Raw genomic sequence first — 21,321 nt, 5'->3', positions numbered from 1 at the left:
TTGGTTTCGTTTAGAGATACAGTGTGGAAACAGGCTCACCATTCTCACAGCTACTAGAAACATAGAAACATAGAAATTAGGTGCAGGAGTTGGCCATTCGTCCCTTCGAGCCTGCACCGCCATTCAATATGATCATGGCTGATCATCCAACTCAGTATCCCATACCTGCCTTCTCTCCATACCCTCTGATCCCCTTAGCCACAAGGACCAAATCTAACTCCCTCTTAAATATAGCCAATGAACTGGCCTCGACTACCCTCTGCAGCAGAGAGTTCCAGAGATTCACCACTCTCTGTGTGAAAAAAGTTCTTCTCATCTCGGTTTTAAAGGATTTCCCCCCTTCTCCTTAAGCTGTGACCCCTTGTCCTGGACTTCCCCAACATCGGGAGCAATCTTCCTGCATCTAGCCTGTCCAACCCCTTAAGAATTTTGTAAGTTTCTATAAGATCCCCTCTCAATCTCCTAAATTCTAGAGAGTATAAACCAAGTCTATCCAGTCTTTCTTCATAAGACAGTCCTGACATCCCAGGAATCAGTCTGGTGAACCTTCTCTGCACTCCCTCTATGGCAATAATGTCCTTCCTCAGATTTGGAGACCAAAACTGTACGCAATACTCCAGGTGTGGTCTCACCAAGACCCTGTACAACTGCAGTAGAACCTCCCTGCTCCTATACTCAAATCCTTTTGCTATGAAAGCTAACATACCATTCGCTTTCTTCATTGCCTGCTGCACCTGCATGCCTACTTTCAATGACTGGTGTACCATGACACCCAGGTCTTGCTGCATCTCCCCTTTTCCTAGTCGGCCACCATTTAGATAATAGTCTGCTTTCCTGTTTTTGCCTAGTCCTATCCTACACACTAGGGACAATTTGCTGAAGCCAATTAAGCCTGCACGTCTTTGGGGGTATGGGAGGAAACTGAAGCACCCAGAGAAAACACTCCATCATGGGGAGAACATAAACACTCCACACAGACAGTACCTGTAGTCAGGATCAAATCTGAGTCACAGGCGTTGTAAGGCAGAAACTCTACAGAAGAAAAGATAAGCAGTGCAAAATATAATGACACAAAATGTTGGAGTAACTCTGCGGGATAGGCAGCATCTCTGGAGAAAAGGAATGGATGACTGATTAGTCTGAAGAAGAGTCTCGACTCGAAACGCCGCCCATTGCTTCTCTCCAGAGATGCTGCCCGTCCCACTGAGTTACTCCAGCATTTTGTGTCTACTATAAATATATAATGATGTAGCTACAGAGAAAGTGCAGGTAAAAAGTAGAGGAAGGGATACAATGAGGTAGATTGGAAGATCGGGGAATTTCTCTCTGCAATTTCGAGCCGAGCTGAGTTCACAACTCTGCGTCTGCCTCCTGCATTGGAACAGCGATGGGGGTGGGGCACTGAATGGCCCAAGGATGAGATGTAAGCAAGTAAGTGCGTTTATTGGCCGAGTATTCACATACAAGGAATTTGCCTTGGTGCTCCGCCCACAAGTACCAACATGACATACAGTGACAGTTACGAATGACTCAGAAAACACTAAACATTAATAATAATAAGGCATTAAGATGGCATACCTAATTGGTTCGCCTTTCATAGTCATAGAGTGATACAGTGTGGAAACAGGCCCTTCAACCCAACGCGCCCACAGGCCAACAATGCCCCCAATCTGGAGGTGTGCGTTTTCACACTTCTGTACCTTTTTACCCGATGGGAGAGGGGAGAAGAGGGAGTGGCCGGGGTGAGACTGGTACTTAATTTTGCTGCTGGCCTTGCCGACCGAGGCCGGGTGGCACAGAAGGGGTTAAACCTCGTCAGCCGAGCTTTGCGCTGACCTGCCCCGTCATGTACCCTGGATACTCCTCGCTATATTACAAAAGTATTAATATAACCCAGGATTATGGATGGAGAACCAAACATCAGCTTATTTACATTGCAGACCCGTGGTGACGGAACAAGCTCATTAATCATACTACAGCTATTTATCTTTCCTTAACATGCTAATAGAAAATACCTGGAGGGAGTCAAATCCAATTTAAACACAGTGGAAATTGTGCTGTTTATGTAGCCGCTTGTCAGAGGAACTGAGGCCTGAAAGCTTAGGATTACCAAGTTTACTCCCTTGATATCTAGCAGGTGACAATCTAAACAAGCCCAGCGTTAGTTTTGTCTGTAAGGACTGCAACTTCCAGGAACATTGCTTATTCTTTGACACATGATGTTGTTTCATGCCAGGAGAGGGAATATCACCCCAGTGAAGTGTTTATTTTGCAAAATTGATCCCGGGCCACTCCGTTACGCTCTGATTGGGAGTTGTTTAGCATTCTATAGAGTCATAGAGCCATAGACACAGCGTGGAAACAGGCCCTTTTGCCCAACTTGCCCACTCCGGCCAACATTCCCCAGCTACATCAGTCCCACCTGCCCGCGTTTGGTCCATATCCCTCCAAACCTGTCCTATCCATGTACCTGTCCAACTGTTTTTTAAACAATGGGGGATAGTCCCTGCCTCAACCACCTCATCTGGCAGCTCGATCCCCTTTGTATGAAAAGGTTACCCCTCAGATTCCTATTAAATCTTTTCCCCCTCACCTTCAACCTGTGTCCTCTGGTCCTCGATTTACCTACTCTGGGCAAGAGACTCTGTGCATCTACCCGATCTATTCCTCTCATGATTTTGTACACCTCTAACAGATCACCCCTCATCCTCCTGCGCTCCAAAGATTGGCGAACCGGCCTACTCAACCTCTCCCTATAGCTCACACCCTCTAGTCCTGGCAACATCCTCGTGAACATCCTCTATGTTTGCTCTTTGCCGCTTTAGTTCAGGTTAGTTTAATATTGTCGCATGTTCTGAGGTACAGTGAAAAGCTTTCTTAATTTAGTTTAGAGATACAGCTTGGATACAGGCCCTTCGGCCCACTGAGCCCGCCCACGACCAGTGGTCACCCCGACACTAGGTTAGTTTAGCAGTTACTTTCCAGACACCAAGTTAGTTTAGTCTAGTTTAGAAACAGGCCCTTCAGCCCACCGAGTCCGTGCCGACCAACGAGCTAGCATGCACTAACACCATCCCACACACTAAAGAAAATCACTAATTTTCCAAGCAATTCATCGACAAATGACGATTGTTAAGGGCTTGGACACGCTGGAGGCAGGAAACATGTTCCCGATGTTGGGGGAGTCCAGAACCAGGGGACACATTTTAAGAATAAGGAGTAAGCCATTTAGAACGGAGACGAGGAAACACTTTTTCTCACAGAGAGTGGTGAGTCTGTGGAATTCTCTGCCTCAGAGGGCGGTGGAGGCGGGTTCTCTGGATGCTTTCAAGAGAGAGCTAGATGGGGCTCTTAAAAATAGCGGAGTCAGGGGATATGGGGAGAAGGCAGGAACGGGGTACTGATTGGGGATGATCAGCCATGATCACATTGAAAGGCGGTGCAGGCTCGAAGGGCCGAATGGCCTACTCCTGAAACTATTGTCTATTGTCTATTGTCAAACCTGTGCATCTTTGCAATGTGGGAGAAAACCAGAGCACCTGGAGGAAACCCATGTGGTCAAAGGGAGAACGTGCAAACTCCACACAGACAGCATGCTAGAATTGAACCCAGGTCTCTGGCGCTGTAAGGCAGAACCTCTGCCACTGCACAACTGTGCTGCCCTGGTGCTGTGTACTGTCCAGTCAGTGAACAAACTATACATGATTGCAATGAAACCGTCCACAGTATGCAGGTACAGGATAATGGGTATAACATTTAGTCACGGTAAAGTGATGAAAGATAGTTTGAGGGTCTCCAGTGAGGGAGATGGGAGGTCAGGACCACTCACTAGTTGGTCATCGGATGATTCAGTTGCCCGATAACAGCTGGGAATATTCTGTCCCTGAATCTGGAGGTGTGCGTTTGTTTTCACACTTCTGTACCTCTTGCCTGATGGGAGAGGGGAGAAGAGGGTGAGACTGGTCCTTGATGATGCTGCTGGCCTTGCCGAGGCAGCGTGAGATGGAGATGGAGTCAATGGAAGGAAGGTTGGTTTGCGTGACGGTCCGGGCTGCGTCCACAACTCCCTATAACCTCTTGAGGACTGGTACCATCTCCGGAGAACATGGAGAGGTTATGGGTATCGTGTTCAGTTCTGGTGACTGTGTTATAGAAAAGATGGTGTCAAGCTGGAAAGGGTGCAGAGAAGATTTACAAGAATATTACCAGCACTCGAGGGTCTGAGCTATAGGAGGAGCTATAGTGGGATGAGTGGAGATGCCATAGAGGTGTACAAAATCATGAGAGGAAGAGATCGGGTTAAAATTGTATGAGTACAGAAGTTGGGATGTAATGTTAAAATTGTACAAGGCATTGGTGAGGCCAATTCTGGAGTATGGTGTACAATTTTGGTCGCCTAATTATAGGAAGGATGTCAACAAAATAGAGAGAGTACAGAGGAGATTTACTAGAATGTTGCCTGGGTTTCAGCAACTAAGTTACAGAGAAAGGTTGAACAAGTTAGGGCTTTATTCTTTGGAGCGCAGAAGGTTAAGGGGGGACTTGATAGAGGTTTTTAAAATGATGAGAGGGATAGACAGAGTTGACGTGGAAAAGCTTTTCCCACTGAGAGTAGGGAAGATTCAAACAAGGGGACATGACATGAGAATTAAGGGACTGAAGTTTAGGGGTAACATGAGGGGGAACTTCTTTACTCAGAGAGTGGTGGCTGTGTGAAATGAGCTTCCAGTGAAGGTGGTGGAGGCAGGTTCGTTTTTATCATTTAAAAATAAATTGGATAGTTATATGGATGGGAAGGGAATGGAGGGTTATGGTCTGAGCGCAGGTATATGAGACTAGGGGAGAATATGTGTTCGGCACGGACTAGAAGGGTCGAGATGGCCTGTTTCCGTGCAGTAATTGTTTATATGGTTATATGGTTATATGGGTATATGCACAGAATTGTTTTGCCCAGAGTTAGGGAATCGAGAACCAGAGGATGTACGTTCATGGTGGGGGGGGGGGGGGGGGAGATTTAATAAGAACCTGTGAGGAAATATTTAACACAGAGACAGGCACTATCACACATCCAAGAAACATGTTGACAGGTAGGTGGATAGGACATGTTTGGAGCAATATGGCCCAGGTGGGACTAGCGTAGATGTCGGCATAGGCAAGTTGGGCCGAAGGGCCTGTTTCCACGCTGTGCGACTCTTTGTGAGGTGACGTTTAAGATCGTGGCCCTTCGTCAGACTCCAGAGACGCTGACTGATCTGCTACGGTACTCCAGCACTCCAGCCAGCATTTGCAGTTCTATGTTTCTATATATAAATGAAACATAGAATCATAGAAACATAGAAAATAGGTGCAGGAGTAGGCCATTTGGCCCTTCGAGCCTGCACCGCCATTCAATATGATCATGGCTGATCATCCAACTCAGTATCCCGTACCTGCCTTCTCTCCATACCCCCTGATCCCTTTAGCCACAAGGGCCACATCTAACTCCCTCTTAAATATAGCCAATGAACTGGCCTCGACTACCTTCTGTGGCAGAGAGTTCCAGAGATTCACCACTCTCTGTGTGAAAAATGTTTTTCTCATCTCGGTCCTAAAAGATTTCCCCCTTATCCTTAAACCGTGACCCCTAGTTCTGGACTTCCCCAACATCGGGAACAATCTTCCTGCATCTAGCCTGTCCAACCCCTTAAGAATTTTGTAAGTTTCTATAAGATCCCCCCTCAATCTTCTAAATTCTAGCGAGTACAAACCGAGTCTATACAGTTTTCATATGAAAGTGCTGACATCCCAGGACTGTAAATCTGCTGTAATTGGAGACTGAGTTATTCCCCTCTGCAAGGGTCCACATTTGACTTCAAGGTGAAGTGGTGCTGAGCCTCTCAATCAGAGGCTGCACACAAAAACCATGCTTTGGAAAACACAGATGCATTGGGAGGGGGTGGGATGGGGGGGGGGAGATGGGTGGGGGGGGGGGGGGGGGGGGGGGGGGGTGACCAGAGTTAAGGGATTTAACATTCCCAGGGCAACAAGGCAAGCCAAAAAAAAAATGAAAGTGCGTTTCACCACAGATTTACAGAAATCCTCCATTTCAATCATCAAGAAGGATTTAAGCTGTGATTTTTTTCTCATCTCTGACAGCAGAGGGACAATGGGAGATCGGAGATTTTATTTTGTTATATTTAGCTCCTGGGTTGCTATGGTAACTTAAATTAAGGGATACCCCTGGACTAGTTTCAAACCATCTGGTGTTACTCAGCAGAATTCATTCGAAGATAGTGTGCTTGCTTTTTATATTTGATGCCGATTTAAACATTTATTTGACGATAGTGGATGTTTTATACCAGTCGTGGAAAGAGTAAATGACTGGGATCTGCTGGGAGTTTGCTGAACACTTGTCTTGGCCTCCATTGGAGTCTGCATTGGTTTCAATTTGTACTTACTCTGCCACAGAAGGTAGTCGAGGCCAGTTCATTGGCTATATTTAAGAGGGAGTTAGATGTGGCCCTTGTGGCTAAAGGAATCAGGGGGTATGGAGAGAAGGCAGGTACGGGATACTGAGTTGGATGATCAGCCATGATCATATTGAGTGGCGGTGCAGGCTCGAAGGGCCGAATGGCCTACTCCTGCACCTAATTTCTATGTTTCTATCATAGAACAGAGGAGGTAGTTGAGGCAGGTACCATCGCAACGTTTAAGAGACATTTGGACAGCTGCATGGATAGGACAGGTGTGGAGGGATATGGGCCAAACACAGGCAGGTGGGACTAGTATAGATGCGGCATGTTGGTCGGTGTAGGGCAAGATGGGCCGAAGGACCTGTTTCCCTGCTTTATGACTGTGACTGGAAGCTGGAGGGCAACTCTTTTCACTCAGAGGGTGCTGGGTGTATGGAACGAGCTGCCAGAGGAGGTCAGAAGAAGGGTTTTGGCCCGAAACGTTGCCTATTTCCTTCGCTCCATAGATGCTGCTGCACCCGCTGAGTTTCTCCAGCACTTTTGTCTGCCAGAGGAGGCAGCATTTAAAAGATACTCAGACAGGTACATCGAGCGAAAAGGTTTCGAGGAATTTGGATTATTGTCTATTGTCTATTGTCTATTGGCCAAATGCAGGCAAATGGGACTAATTGAAAGATTAGTCCTAGATGGGCCATCTGAATCAGTATGGACGAGTTGGGCTGAGGTTTCTGCAACGTATGACTATGATTGAAAAATAAATAATTTCACAAACTCACAACCCTCAGGTAACACCTTAAGAGTTCATGTCATAGAAGCTGAATTAGGCCATTCGGTCCATCAAGTCTACTCCACCATTCAATCATGGCTGATCTATCTTTCCATTTCCCTGCCTTCTCCCCATAGCCCCTGACACCCGTACTAATGAAGAATCTGTCAATCTCCACCTTAAAAATATCTATGTTTCTATGTTTCTATCCATTGACTTGGCCTCCACAGATTCACCATCCTTTTTTTAAAAAATCAATTCCTCCTCATCTCCTGTCTAAAGGTATGTCCTTTTATTTTGAGGCTGTGCCCTCTGATCCTAGACTCTCCCACTAGTGGAACCATCCTCCTCACATTTACACTCTCCAGGCCTTTCAATGCTTTTAGTCATTAATTGATGGCTGGAATCAAGTCAAGTCAAGTATCCTTTATTGTCATTCAGACTTTTCTGTCTGAATGAAATTTTGTGCCTTGCAGTCATAACATAGAATAAAATAACAGAACACACACTTAACACAGTTTAACATCCACCACAGTGAGTCTGCCAGGCACCTCCTCACTGTGATGGAAGGCAAATGTCTTAAAGTGTATTGTTAAGTGTATTGGATCCTGGAGTCTTACTGTTACAGAAGACAAATCATTGTGCTGACTTTCTATAAGTCCTTTTATTTAATTGAATACCACAGTTTGTTCATTTAATTTAACTCTGCCTTAAAGTTGTTCGGAGAATTGGCTCATACTGTTCTCTGAGGAAAAGAGTTTCAAAGATTCATCTCTCTCTTTAAAATTAAAATGAAGAAGTTAAAAATAATTCATCTTTAGACAATAGACAGTAGACAAAAGGTGCAGGAGGAGGCCATTTGGCCCTTCGAGCCAGCACCGCCATTCAATGTGATCATGGCAGCATAGTGGGGCAACTGATAATGCTGATGCCTCACAGAGCCAGAGATCTGGGTTCGATCCTGACCTTCTCGGGTGCTCTCATTGTGTGGAGTTTGCCCGTTCTCCCTGAGATTGCATTGGGTTTCCGCAGGGTATTCCAGTTTCTTCCCATATCCCAAAAGCTTGCGGGTTTGGAGGTGAATTGGCCCTCTGTCAAATTGCCCCCTAGTTTGTAGTGCCCCTAGGGCGTGTCTGAAGAAGGGTCTCGACCCGAAACGTCACCCATTCCTTCTCTCCAGAGATGCTGCCTGTCCCGCTGAGTTACCATATAACCATATAACAATTTACAGCACGGAAACAGGCCATCTCGACCCTTCTAGTCCGTGCCGAACACGTAATCTCCCCTAGTCCCATCTACCTGCGCTCAGACCATAACCCTCCATTCCCTTCCCATCCATATAACTATCCAATTTATTTTTAAATGATAAAAACGAACCTGCCTCCACCACCTTCACTGGAAGCTCATTCCACACAGCTACCACTCTCTGAGTAAAGAAGTTCCCCCTCATGTTACCCCTAAACTTCAGTCCCTTAATTCTCAAGTTATGTCCCCTTGTTTGAATCTTCCCTACTCTCAGTGGGAAAAGCTTTTCCACGTCAACTCTGTCTATCCCTCTCATCATTTTAAAAAACCTCTATCAAGTCCCCCCTTAACCTTCTGCGCTCCAAAGAATAAAGCCCTAACTTGTTCAACCTTTCTCTGTAACTTAGTTGCTGAAACCCAGGCAACATTCTAGTAAATCTCCTCTGTACTCTCTCTATTTTTGTTGACATCCTTCCGATAATTAGGCGACCAAAATTGTACACCATATTCCAGAATTGGCCTCACCAATGCCTTGTACAATTTTAACATTACATCCCAACTTACTCCAGCTTTTTGTGGCTATCTTTGATTTTAACCAGCATCTGCAGTTCTTTCCTACACCTAGAGTGTAGATTGTGGATACAGAAGTGGGAAAACATAGAACTAGTATGAACAATTGATCAATGGACAATGTGGACTCGGTGGGCTGAAGGGCCTGTTTCCATGCTGTGTATCTAAAATAGAACCATAGAAAATAGGTGCAGGAGTAGGCTATTTGGTCATTCAATATGAATGATCATGGCTGATCATCCAAAATTAGTACCCTGTTCCTGCTTTCCCCCCATATCCCTTGATTCCGTTAGCCCCAAGAGCTAAATCTAACTCTCTCTTGAAAACATCCAGTTATTTGGCCTCCACTGACTTCTGTGGCAGATAATTCCACAGATTCACAACTCTCTGGGTGAAAAGGTTTTTCCTCATCTCAGTCCTAAATGGCCTACCCCATATTCTTAAACTGTGATCCCTGGTTCTGGACTCCCCCATCATTGGGAACATTTTTCCTGCATCTGGCCTGTCCAATCCCTTAAGAATTGTAAAAGTTTCTATAAGATACCCTCTCATCCTTCTAAATTCCAGTGAATATGTCCAGTCAATAGACAATAGACAATAGGTGCAGGAGTCGGCCATTCGTCCCTTCGAGCCAGCACTGCCATTCAATGTGATCATGGCTGATCATCCACAATCAGTACCCCGTTCCTGCCTTCTCCCCATATCCCCTGACTCCACTATCTTTAAGAGCCCTATCTAGCTCTCTCTTGAAAGTATCCAGAGAACCGGCCTCCACCGGCAGAGAATTCCACAGATTCATATCTCTCTGTGTGAAATTTATCATTGATCCGTTTATAAGCCTATTCGATCCATTGTCCAGTAGGTAAGCCGGTGATCCCTACATTTAAAACAGTGAAATCGTACTTTTAGATTCCCTCACAAGAAAAATATCCTCTCTGCACAATCCCTCAGGGTTAAATATGTTTCAATCCAGACCTTTCTCATTCTTCAAAACCCTAGCCTGTCCAAGTACGAATTTCATTGTTCTGACTGGGACATATGACAATAAAACACTCTTGACTCTTGACTGTCCTTTAAGACAACAACCCACCTCAAGAGATTAGTCTGGTGATTAGGGTTGCCAACTGTCCTAATCAGCCGGGACATCCCGTATATTGGGCTAAATTGGTTTGATCCGTACGGGACCGCCCTTGTCCCGTATTTGACTGCCACTAATCGAGTCGAGGGGACTGTCGGGTTGGAGCACCGCGTCCGGCCCCGCCTCACTCGCCCCGACGTAGTGCAGCCCATGGAGTGCAGCAGCAGCAGCAGCGCCTCGCCCGTGGCCCCATCGGTCGGCAGCCCGGACAGCTGTCCGACCTTCAGACCGTTAAAAGGGCCTGTCCCACTTGAGCGTAATTTGCGCCTCATTTAAGAGACATCATTTACGCGTCACAATGCACGACAGGTGCGCATGGCGTGCATGATGCGCGCTTGGCGTGTGGTGCGGTGTGGTAGCGCGGTAGCGCGCGGCGCCCCAGGATTTTCGGATTCTCTAAATCCTCGCGCACCACCTGCGTGACGCACAAGTGGGACAGGCCCTTAACTTACCGCCGACACCACCAGCCCACCTTCTCATGGCCGACCATCGGGTCACCAGTTGGATGGGCCGCCGGACTTTGCGTGCGACGTCGCGCGGCCCGGGCCAAAACTCCTCAGCTGGTCACCGGCTGGGCTTTGTGTGCAGTCCGGCACCCGGGCCAACTCATCACTCACCCAGCCACGGCCGAGTCGGTCAACAAATTGCCGTGGGGAATTTGTCCTTTATTTTTGACCTTCTGTCCCTTATTTGGGAGTGAGAAAGTCGGCAACCCTATCAGTGGGAACAAAGGTATTATTGAGTACAAAGATTGGGGCATTATGATGTACAGTGGGCATCACAGAAGTGTGAAAACACACACCTCCAGGTTCAGGGACAGTTTCGTCCCAGATGCTATCAGGCAACTGAATCATCCGACCACAACCAGAGAACAGTGCTGAACTACTATCTTCCTCATTGGTGACCCTTGGACTATCTTTGATCGGACTTTACTGGCTTTACCTTGCCGATTCCCGTATCATGTATCAAAACACTGTAAATGGCTCGATTGTAACGATGTATTGTCTTTCCGCTGACTGATATCTTGCACTACACGTTATACTCTTTGTCATGTATCTGTACACTGTGGATGGTTTGATTGTAATTATGTATAGTGTTTTCGCTAACTGGATAGCACGCAACAAAAAAGTGTTTCACTGTACTTCTGTACACGTGACAATAAAATAAACTAGACAAATTAGGCTGCAGCAGTAGAGTTGCAATGACCCGATCCTCACTACTGGTGCTGTCTGTACAGAGTTTGCACGTTCTTCTTGTGACTGTTTGGGTTTTCTCTGGGTGCTCCAGTTTCCTCCCACACTCCCAAGACGTATAGGGTTTGTAGGTTGAGACAAAAGGCTGGAGTAACTCGGCGGGAGAGGCAGCATCTCTGGCGAGAAGGAATGGGCGATGTTTTGGGTCAAGACCCTTCTTCAGACTGATGTCAGGGGAGTGGGCTGGACAGAAATAGAATGTAGTTGGAGACTAAGAGTGGCGGGAGAACTGGGAAGGGGGAGGGATGGAGAAAGAGGGAAAGCAAGGGCTACCTGAAGTTAGAGAAGTCAATGTTCATACCGCTGGGGTGTAAGCTACCCAAACACAATATGAGGTGCTGTTCCTCAAAGGTGCTGGGCCTGACTGACAATGACGGAGGCCCAGGACAGAAAGTATGAACATTGACTTCTCTAACTTCAGATAGTCTTTGCTATCTTGATGTTTGTCTGCATTGTGCATTCCAAGGATCCTGAATGGTTATCAAATCCACCAGATGTGAATCTTTGAAAGACACATAGTCAAGTCAAGTCAAGTCACATTTATTTATATAGCACATTTAAAAAAGCAACTCTCGTTGGCCAAAGTGCTTTACATTTGTTATAAGAATAGTATAAACAAACAAACTACATACATATATACATGTAGCCCTCGCTCAGTGGACGACAGGAAAGGCTTGGGAGTATAGAGTTGATGGGGTTTACAGAGTTTGATGTGGACAAGCTTTTCCCTTTGAGAATAGGGAAGATTCAAACAAGAGGACATGACTTCAGAATTAAGGGACAGAAGTTTAGGGGTAATATGAGGGGGAACTTCTTTACTCAGAGAGTGGTAGCGGTGTGGAATGAGCTTCCAGTGGAAGTGGTGGAGGCAGGTTCATTGGTATCATTTAAAAATAAATTGGATAGGCATATGGATGAGAAGGGAATGGAGGGTTATGGTATGAGTGCAGGCAGGTGGGACTAAGGGGAAAAAAATTTGTTCGGCATGGACTTGTAGGGCCGAGATGGCCTGTTTCCGTGCTGTAATTTTTATATGGTTATATGGTTATAGATACATTTTTAGTCTAGACTTAGTCGATGGAGGGGGCAGTTCTGATGGGAAGGGGGGATGTTGTTCCACAGTCTAGGGGCTGCAACCGCAAAGGCACGGTCGCCCCTGAGCTTATGCCTAGACAGCGGGATGTTCAGTAACCCCAAGTCGGCCGATCTGAGGGACCTGGAGGTGGAGTGGTGGGTGAGAAGACTTTTAATGTAGGAGCGGGCAAGCCCATTGAGGGCTTTGTGGACATAGAGGAGGGTCTTGAAATGTATACGGAACCGCACAGGGAGCCAGTGGAGAGAGGCCAGGATCGGGGTGATGTGGTCCCTTTTTCGGGTGCCCGTCAGGAGTCTCGCTGCGGCGTTTTGGACCAGTTGCAGGCGGGACAGGGAAGATTGGCTGATGCCAGTGTAAAGGGAGTTGCAGTAATCTAGGCGGGAGGAGATAAATGTGTGGATGATCTTTTCGAGGTCATCAAACTGGAGGAATTGTTTTATTTTAGCTATCGTCCGAAGCTGGAAGAAGCTAGCTTTTACCATGGCCGTGCTGAGTCAAATATCCCACCGAAGTGCTGGAGTAACTCAGCGAGTCAGGCAGCATCTCAGGAAAACATGAATTGGTTCCATATACCTACCACACTTTGTGTAAAAAAAAATGTTGCCCACTCAGGTTCCAATTAAATCTTCCCCCCCCTTCGCCTTAAACCTATGCCTTCAGATCCTCGATTCCTCAACGGTGGAAATATAGTCATAAGACCATAGAGTATCACAGCATGGAAACTCCACTTGCCCATACCGGCCAACATGTCCCATCTCCACTAGTCCCACATGCGTGCGTTTGGCCCGTATCCATCTAAACTTGTTCAATCCATGTACCTGTCTGAGTGAAACATATAAGATTGTTAAGGGCTTGGACACATTAGAGGCAGGAAACATGTTCCCGATGTTGGGGGAGTCCAGAACCAGGGGCCACACAGTTGAAGAATAAGGAGTAAGCCATTTGGAACGGAGACGAGGAAACACTTTTTCTCACAGAGAGTGGTGAGTCTGTGGAATTCTCTGCCTCAGAGGGCGGTGGAGGCAGGTTCTCTGGATGCTTTCAAGAGAGAGCTAGATAGGGCTCTTAAAGATAGCGGAGTCAGGGGATATGGGGAGAAGGCAGGAACGGGGTACTGATTGGGGATGATCAGCCATGATCACATTGAATGGCGGTGCTGGCTTGAAGGGCCTAATGGCCTACTCCTGCACCTATTGTCTATTGTCTGAATGTTTCCTAAGCATATTCCACTCATGAATAAATAAATTCCTTTCACGATCTTCTACACCTCAACAAGATCACCCCTCATCTTCCTGCGCTCTGATGAATAAAGTCCTAACCTGCTCAACCTCCTCTTATTGCAGCTGAAGCCCTGGGGCCCTGGCAACATCCTCGTAAATCTTCTCTCACCCTCTCCAGCTTGTCGGAGAAATGTAATTCCATTTAATTCACAATCCATTCATTCATTGTCCATCACTTTGGATCAGCGGCCAGCGCAACACCTCGCCTCATGAATTTCCCTTCTTCTTCGGGGTGCCCGCGGGGACAGGAACTCAAAGACAATTACAGAGCAAGGCTAACAGAAGCCTGTATCAGCTCAGCTGTGTTAGCTGTTCAGGTACGAGCAGGAGCTCGAGTCAATTTTAAATTGTTCCTTCCCGAATCTCCAAAGGAAATAAATCTAGCGCTGGGGTATTCCGCTAAACTCACAAGCAGGGCTGAGATTGGAAATGATCCACGTTGGTTTGAAAGGGGGTAATTGGCGTGGCATCAAATATTAGTGATCAATTACATTTGGTGTTGGAGGCAAAGTGCCAGATTACAAAATGTGTTGAGTCGGTTGAATTGGATCGGGGAGACGGATAATCCCTAAACTGCAAGGATCACTGATCCAGGGGGATGGCATGCCACACACGGCGTTACGGTGGCGCAGCGGTAAGGTCACTGCCTCGCAGCGCCAGAGATCCGGGTTCGATCCTGACCACAGGTGCTATCTGCACGGAGTTTGCACGTTCTCCCTGAGACCCTGTAGCAGGGACTGTCGCAAGGTTTATGAAACATTTACACGGGTACATGGATCGGACAGGTTTAGAGGGATATAGGCCAAACGCAGGCAGGTGTGACTACTGTAGTTGGGATGGTGAGGGGAAGTTGGGCAGAAGGTCCTGTTTCCACACTGTATGACTCTGTGACTGCGTGGGTTTTCTCCGGGTGCTCCGGTTTCCTCCCACATTCCAAAGACGTGCAGGTTTGTAGATTAATTGGCCTCTGTAAATTGTCCCTGTTGTGTATGATAGAACTAGTGTCGGGGTGATCACTGATCAGTGCAGAGTTGGTGGGCCTGTTTGGAAAGAGGATGTACTTGCTTACAGACAGGAAGAGACACAGCAGGTGCCTACAGACAGGAAGTGACATAGCTGGCATCCTGGTGCCGTAGCAACAACCTAGAGCTCAATGCTCTTAAGACAGTGGAATTGATTGTAGACTTTAGGAGAGCTCCCCCTCCCCTCACCCCACTCACCATCAACAACACCACAGTCACATCTGTGGAGTCCTTTAATCTCCATCATCTCCACGGACCTTAAATGGGGGGCTACCATCGACTCCACAGTCAAAAAGGCCCAACAGAGGTTGTACTTCCTACGGCAGCTGAGGAAGCACAATCTGCCACAGGCAATGATGGCCCAATTCTACACGGCCATCGTATAGTCTGTCCTCACCTTCTCCATCGTGGTCTGGTTTGGCTCAGCCACCAAGCACGACACCTGGAGGCTGCAGCGAATCGTCCGATCAGCAGAGAAGATTATTGGCTGCAACCTTCCCTCCATTGATGAACTGTACACTGCAAGGGCCAGGAAGCGAGCGGGCAAGATCATCTCTGACCCCTCTCACCCTGGCCACAAACTCTTTGAATCACTTCCCTCTGGAAGGCGACTCCGGACTGTCAAAGCTGCCACAGCCAGACATAAAAACAGTTTTTATCCACGAGTAGTTGCTCTACTCAACAGCCAAAAATCTGTAGCCTCCCTTTGCTCTGGTATTTTATTTAATTCACATGTTTAATCGATAATGTTTTATTATTAATGTTTGGTGTTTTATGTGTCATTCCTAAATGTCACTGTATGTCATGTTGTCACTTGTGGGTGGAGCACCAAGGCAAATTCCTTGTATGTGAATACTTGGCCAATAAACTTATTAATTAATTATTTTATTGATTCATTCATTCATGCATTCGTTCATTCCACGCTGTATCGCCTATACCAAACTAAACTAAACTAAACCTGTTAAATGAGCAGCGAAGTTATAGTGGGGATGCTGGTGCAAATATCTGCTGTTTTATTGCCCCTGTCTGTGGCTCTGGAGTTCCAATCACAACCTCTAAATACAGTGAAGTGTGACGTGTTGAGATGAAAAGATAGAATACGTGAGACAAAAGGATTGAAGAGTTATGAATTGTGAAGCTAGAGGAATGAATATGGGTGGAGGGGGAAGAGGAGGGGAGCAATAGGTTTGAGTCCAAGTGGGGGAGAGACAGAGACAGGGCCGGTGGGCGGGGAAGGAGCTGGGATTTTCATAAACCTCCAGTTCCTTGTTTCTGTATTATACTAGACTAAGTGGGACCTGTTGGGTCTCTGTCACACGAGAGGCCTGGTCCCCCAACGCAACCCGTTCCTCAATGCAATATTCCGCCACTCACCCGATCCCCCAATGCAAACGGCCCCCCCAATGCAATATTGCACCACTCACGCATAACTCCCAACTGGGCAGGTACGGCTCATTTCCTCTCATCCCCAGCACTCCCTCCCCCTCCTCTTCACCCTCCCTCTTCTTTCCCCTCTCCTCCTCTCCTGCCCAAGTTCCTCCTTCACCTCTCCCTCCCTCTCCTTTCCCCTACCCTCAGTCAATCCCTCCCTCCCTCCATAACTCTTCTTCCCTCCCTACCCCTTTCTATCCCTCTACCCCCCCCCACTCCTCACCTCCCCCTGTCCCCCTCAATATCCCTCCTGACCTCCCCCACTGCCCTCCTCTCCCTCTATCCCCCACTCCCTACCTCCCCCACTCCCCCCCTCCTCCTCCTATCCCTCTATTCCCCTTCCTACCCCACTCTCCTCACCTCCCCCACTTTCCCCCTCTCCCACCCTTCCCCTTACTCTCCCTCAATCCCCCCTATAAATCAGACCGGCAAAGTTTGCCGTGGAGGAGATGCCGATGGCCCGGCAGGCGGCTCAGTGGTTAAAGTTGCTGCCTCTCAGCGCCAGAGACCCGGGTTCGATCCCGGCTGCGGGTGCTGTCTGCACGGAGTTCGCACGTTCTGCCCGTGACCTGCGTGGGTTTTCTACGTGTACTCTGGGGTTTCCTCCCACACTCCAAAGACGTGCAGGTTTGTATGTTAATTGGTTGGGGTAAAACTGTAAATGGTTGGTACTGTCTGTAGGAAAGTGTTAGTGTGCGGGGATCACTGCTCGGCACTGTCTCGGTGGGCTGGAAGGCTTGTATCCGCTCTGTACCTCTCAACACAACTGACTTCTATTTCACTCTTGTTGTGATTGCAGGTGTTTCTCATTGGGCTGATAGCAGACAGGAAGTTCCAACACTTCAATGCTGTACTGGAAGCTTACATTCGACAGCACTTCAGTGCTACCTTGGCTTACAAGTACGTTGACAAAAAGTGATGTGTGTTCATTCATTCAATGAATCATTGAGTATCATTGAAGTTGGTCGTCAAGTAGATCATTTGAATAACATTGACTTTCCTTCGATTTGTGGCTCGGTGGCGCAGCGGTAGAGACCCGGGTTCCATCCTGACTACGGGTGCTGTCTGTACGGAGTTTGTACGCTCCTTGGATAGGCATATGGATGAGAAGGGAATGGAGGGTTATGGTATGAGTGCAGGCAGGTGGGACTAAAGGGTAAAACATTTGTTCGGCACGGACTTGTAGGGCCGAGATGGCCTGTTTCCGTGCTGTAATTGTTATATGGTTATATGGTTATATGGTTCTCCCCGTGACCTGCGTGGGTTTTCTCCGGGGTCTCCTGTTTTCATCCACACTCCAAAGACGTGCAGGTTTGTAGGTTAATTGGCTGGGTATAATTGTAAATTGTCTCTAGTGTGTGTAGGATAGTGTAAGTGTGCGGGGATCGCTGGCCGGCATGGACTTAGTGAGCTGAAGGACCTGTTTCCGCGCTGTATCTCTAAAACTAAAAATAAGTGTTGGTGGTAAACTCATAATAGTTTTAGTTTAGTTTGGAGACACAGCATGGAAAGAGGCCCTTCGGCCCTCGGAGTCCGTGCCGACCAGCGAGTACCAGTACACTAGTTCTATCCTACACACTAGGGACAATATACAGAAGCCAATTGGCCTACAAACCTGTAAACCTGGAGTGTGGAGGGACACCGGAGCACCCAGAGAAAACCCACACAGTCACAGGGAGAACGTACAAACTCCGTACAGACAGCACCCGTAATCAGGGTCGAACCCGGGTCTCTATCAGGCAGTAACTCTACCGCTGTGCCAGCGTGCTGCGCTGTGTGGTATACTATGTATCTGGCTATGTAATTCTTGCAGATTAGGAATTATCCTTCACCCCTTTCTAATTCAACCGATGTAATACATTTTGTAATCTCGCACCTTACCCCTCTGCGTAACTGTGCCACTGTGCCACTCGTTTGATTAGATCTTTCCTAAATTTATAATTTTTCTGTAACAGACACGTCAACAAAGTCAATGTTAGTCCTCCGTGTTATCCTTTGTCCCATTCCTTCACTTATTTCCCTTTGTCACAGAGTCAAAGAACATTAAACAGTATCATTACATTTTTTGTTTTTACAATTACCATACCGTTTATTGTCATTTGAACCTCAAATGAAGTTCAAACGAAATTTGGTTTCTGCAGTCATACAACAAGAAAAGAACCAAGACACACAATTAACACAATTTACACAAACATCCATCACAGTGAACCTCCTTCTCACTGTGATGGAAGGCAAAGTCTTGTCTCTCCCCTGCTCTCCATTCTTCTCCCGATGGCAAGTCCCGCGGCCGTTAAGTCCACGCCAGGCGATGTAAGGCCCTGCTCCGGGACGCCTTCAACCCCGCGACTCGGGCAGGAGAAGTTGCCGTTGCGGGAGTTCTGAAAAGCGGTCTCCCACCAGGGACCCGCGATCTCCCGATGTCACCATGCACCAGGCCTGCAGCTGCAGCCTCCAAAGCTCCGGAGTCGGGCCACAGCCGCAGGCTACCACCGCTCACCACGCTCCGATGCCGGCCAGCTCCACGATGGTGAGTCCGCAGGCTCCGCGACTGGAGCCTCCAGGTCGTTCCGGTTGGAGGCCGCTCCACGGTGCAAGGCCCCAACGACAACGGAGACCCGACAGGGAAAAGGTTTAAAGGGAAGATATTTAAAAGTTTCCCTCACCCGCCCCACACATATACACATCTAAAAACAATATATAAACCACGTCAAACTATACACTCAATGGGACTAAAAAATAAAAAAAGACAGATGGACTGCAGAGTCCACTGCAAACGTCGATAGCGCAAGAATAAACCTATATTAGAATTAGAATTAGAATTAGATTCCTTTATTGTCATTGAGACCTTTCGGTCTGATCGAAATGATGTTGCCTGCAGTCATACACGGAATCAATAAAAACAAAACATACAATAAACACAAATTAAACATCCACCACAGTGAGTTCACCAAGCACATTCTCACTGTGATGGAGGCAAAGTCTTAGTCTCCGTCCCTTCCCTCCTTGTTCTCCCTCTGCGCTGAGGCGATCGATCCAGGCCGGAGATGCCGCCCTCCAGTCCAGCGGACCTCCGTGGTGATGTCGCCGCAGCCGAAAGCCGGAACGCCGTCTCCACAGCATCAGCTCCGGGCCGCTGCCCCAGCTCCGGATCCCGCAGTCTCTGCTCCGAGCCCCGCTGCATCAGCTCCGAGCCCCGCTGCATCAGCTCCAAGTCCCGCAGTCTCCGCTCCGAGCCCCGCTGCATCAGCTCCGAGTCCCGCAGTCTCCGCTCCGGGTCCCGCAGTCTCCGCTCCGGGTCCCGCAGTCTCAGCTCCGAGCCCCGCTGCATCAGCTCCGAGTCCCGCAGTCTCCGCTCCGGGTCCCGCAGTCTCCGCTCCGGGTCCCGCCGTCTCAGCTCCGAGCCCCGCTGCATCAGCTCCAGGCCGCTGTCCCAGCTCCAGGTCCAGCAGTCTCCACTCCGGGTCCCGCAGCCCCAGCTCCGGGCCGCTGCCCCAGCTCCGGGTCCCGCAGCCTCAGCTCCGAGCCCCGCTGCATCAGCTCCGAGTCCCGCAGTCTCCGCTCCGAGCCCCGCTGCATCAGCTCCAGGCCGCCGCCGAAAGCCAGAACGCCGCACCAGCAAGTCGGGCCACCGCTGCCTCAGCCCCGAAGATGGCCAGCCTCTCGTTGGTAAGTCCTAGCTGGCTCTGCCTCTGGAGCCTCGGGGTCAGTCACAGGCTAGAGGCGGCCAGCTCCGCCATTAGGCCTCAGCGCAGACGGAGGCAGAGAAGGGGGATACGACACAAAAAAGTCGCATTCCCCCGAAGGAAGAGACAGAGAACATGTTTCACCTCCCCACCCCTCCTCTAACTCAACCCAACAAACTAAAACTTAACCAAAACAAGACAAAAAAAAGCAACAGAAAAAAGTAAAGATGGACGGACTGCAGGCGAGCCGCAGCTGTTAACAGCGCCGACACTTCCGGAACTTTCCAGTCGAGTTGGAGGCAAGGCTCAGTGCTGCAGTCGGGGTGATGGAAACTCCTGTGTCGGGGTGATGGAAACTCCTGTGTCGGGGTGATGGAAACTCCTGTGTTGGGGTGATTGAAACTCCTGTGTCGGGGTGATGGAAACTCCTGTGTCGGGGTGATTGAAACTCCAACATCGGGGTGATCAGAATTCCTGCGTCAGGAAAGGCGAACCTCCTGCTGCTTGGACTTCCCGAAGTCGGTCTCTACTCAGAGACCACAAGCTCCGTGACGTTACAGTTCCGCAGGGTCCCGTGCTCGGTAGAGCTCAGAGGTCGATCCCTGGCAAGGGGATCGCGGGCTCAGTGATGTTACAGTCCCACGGTGGAGCTCTCGAAATCAATCTCCAGCAAAGGCCGTCAACTGCTCCATGTTAGGCCGCAGTGGGGACGGAGATACCATACGGAGAAAAGTAAACGCATCTCCGTCGAGGTAAGAGATTAGAATAAGTTTCCCCCAAACTCCCCACCCCCACATAAAACAAGCTAAAGAACAATAAAAACATACATTTAACACATACAAACAACACAACAAAGGAAGGGACAGACAGACTGTTGGAGAGGCAGCCATTACTGACGCCACCTGATGGTCTATTCCAACACACTTCTGACTTTACTACAGACTTCACTTACTGAGCAGACGAAGAACTTACTTTAAACTTTAGAGTTACAGCGTGGAAACAGGCCCTTTGCCCCCACCGAGTCTGCGCCGACCAGCAATCCCCATACTCCAGCACAATCCAACACACTAGCGACAATTTACCATTTTTACTGAAGCCAATTAACCTGCAAACCTGTACGTCTTTGGAGTGTGGGAGGAAACCAGAGCACCCGGGGAAAACCCACACAGGTCACAGAGAGAACGTCCAAACTCCGTACCGATACGACCCGTAGTCAGGATCGAACCCAGGTCACTGATCAATATTTTTCATTCATTGTTCTATATCTCTCTACACAATCGTCTTGTTTCCCCAATCCCTAACCAGCCTGAAGAAGGGCCTCGACCTGAAATCTCACCCATTCCTTCTGTCCCGAGACACTGCCTGTCCCGCTGAGTTACTCCAGC

At 48.3% G+C, this 21,321-nt stretch overlaps 1 protein-coding gene across 1 annotated transcript in view; it reads left to right on the top strand.

Moving 5' to 3' along the window:
• Positions 1-21,321, top strand: part of LOC129694713 (dedicator of cytokinesis protein 2-like) — a 66,661-nt gene that overhangs the window by 28,437 nt on the left and 16,903 nt on the right. The window contains exon 5 of the mRNA XM_055631467.1: positions 17,053-17,153. Within this exon, the coding sequence (XP_055487442.1) occupies positions 17,053-17,153 (101 nt within the window). The remainder of the gene's footprint in view (positions 1-17,052; positions 17,154-21,321) is intronic.

This window comes from Leucoraja erinacea, unplaced genomic scaffold, assembly GCF_028641065.1.
Source record: "Leucoraja erinacea ecotype New England unplaced genomic scaffold, Leri_hhj_1 Leri_771S, whole genome shotgun sequence".
Taxonomy (NCBI): Eukaryota; Metazoa; Chordata; class Chondrichthyes; order Rajiformes; family Rajidae; genus Leucoraja; species Leucoraja erinaceus.
The sequence above is the reverse complement of the archived record's forward strand: the minus strand, read 5'-3'. Positions and strand labels throughout refer to the sequence as shown.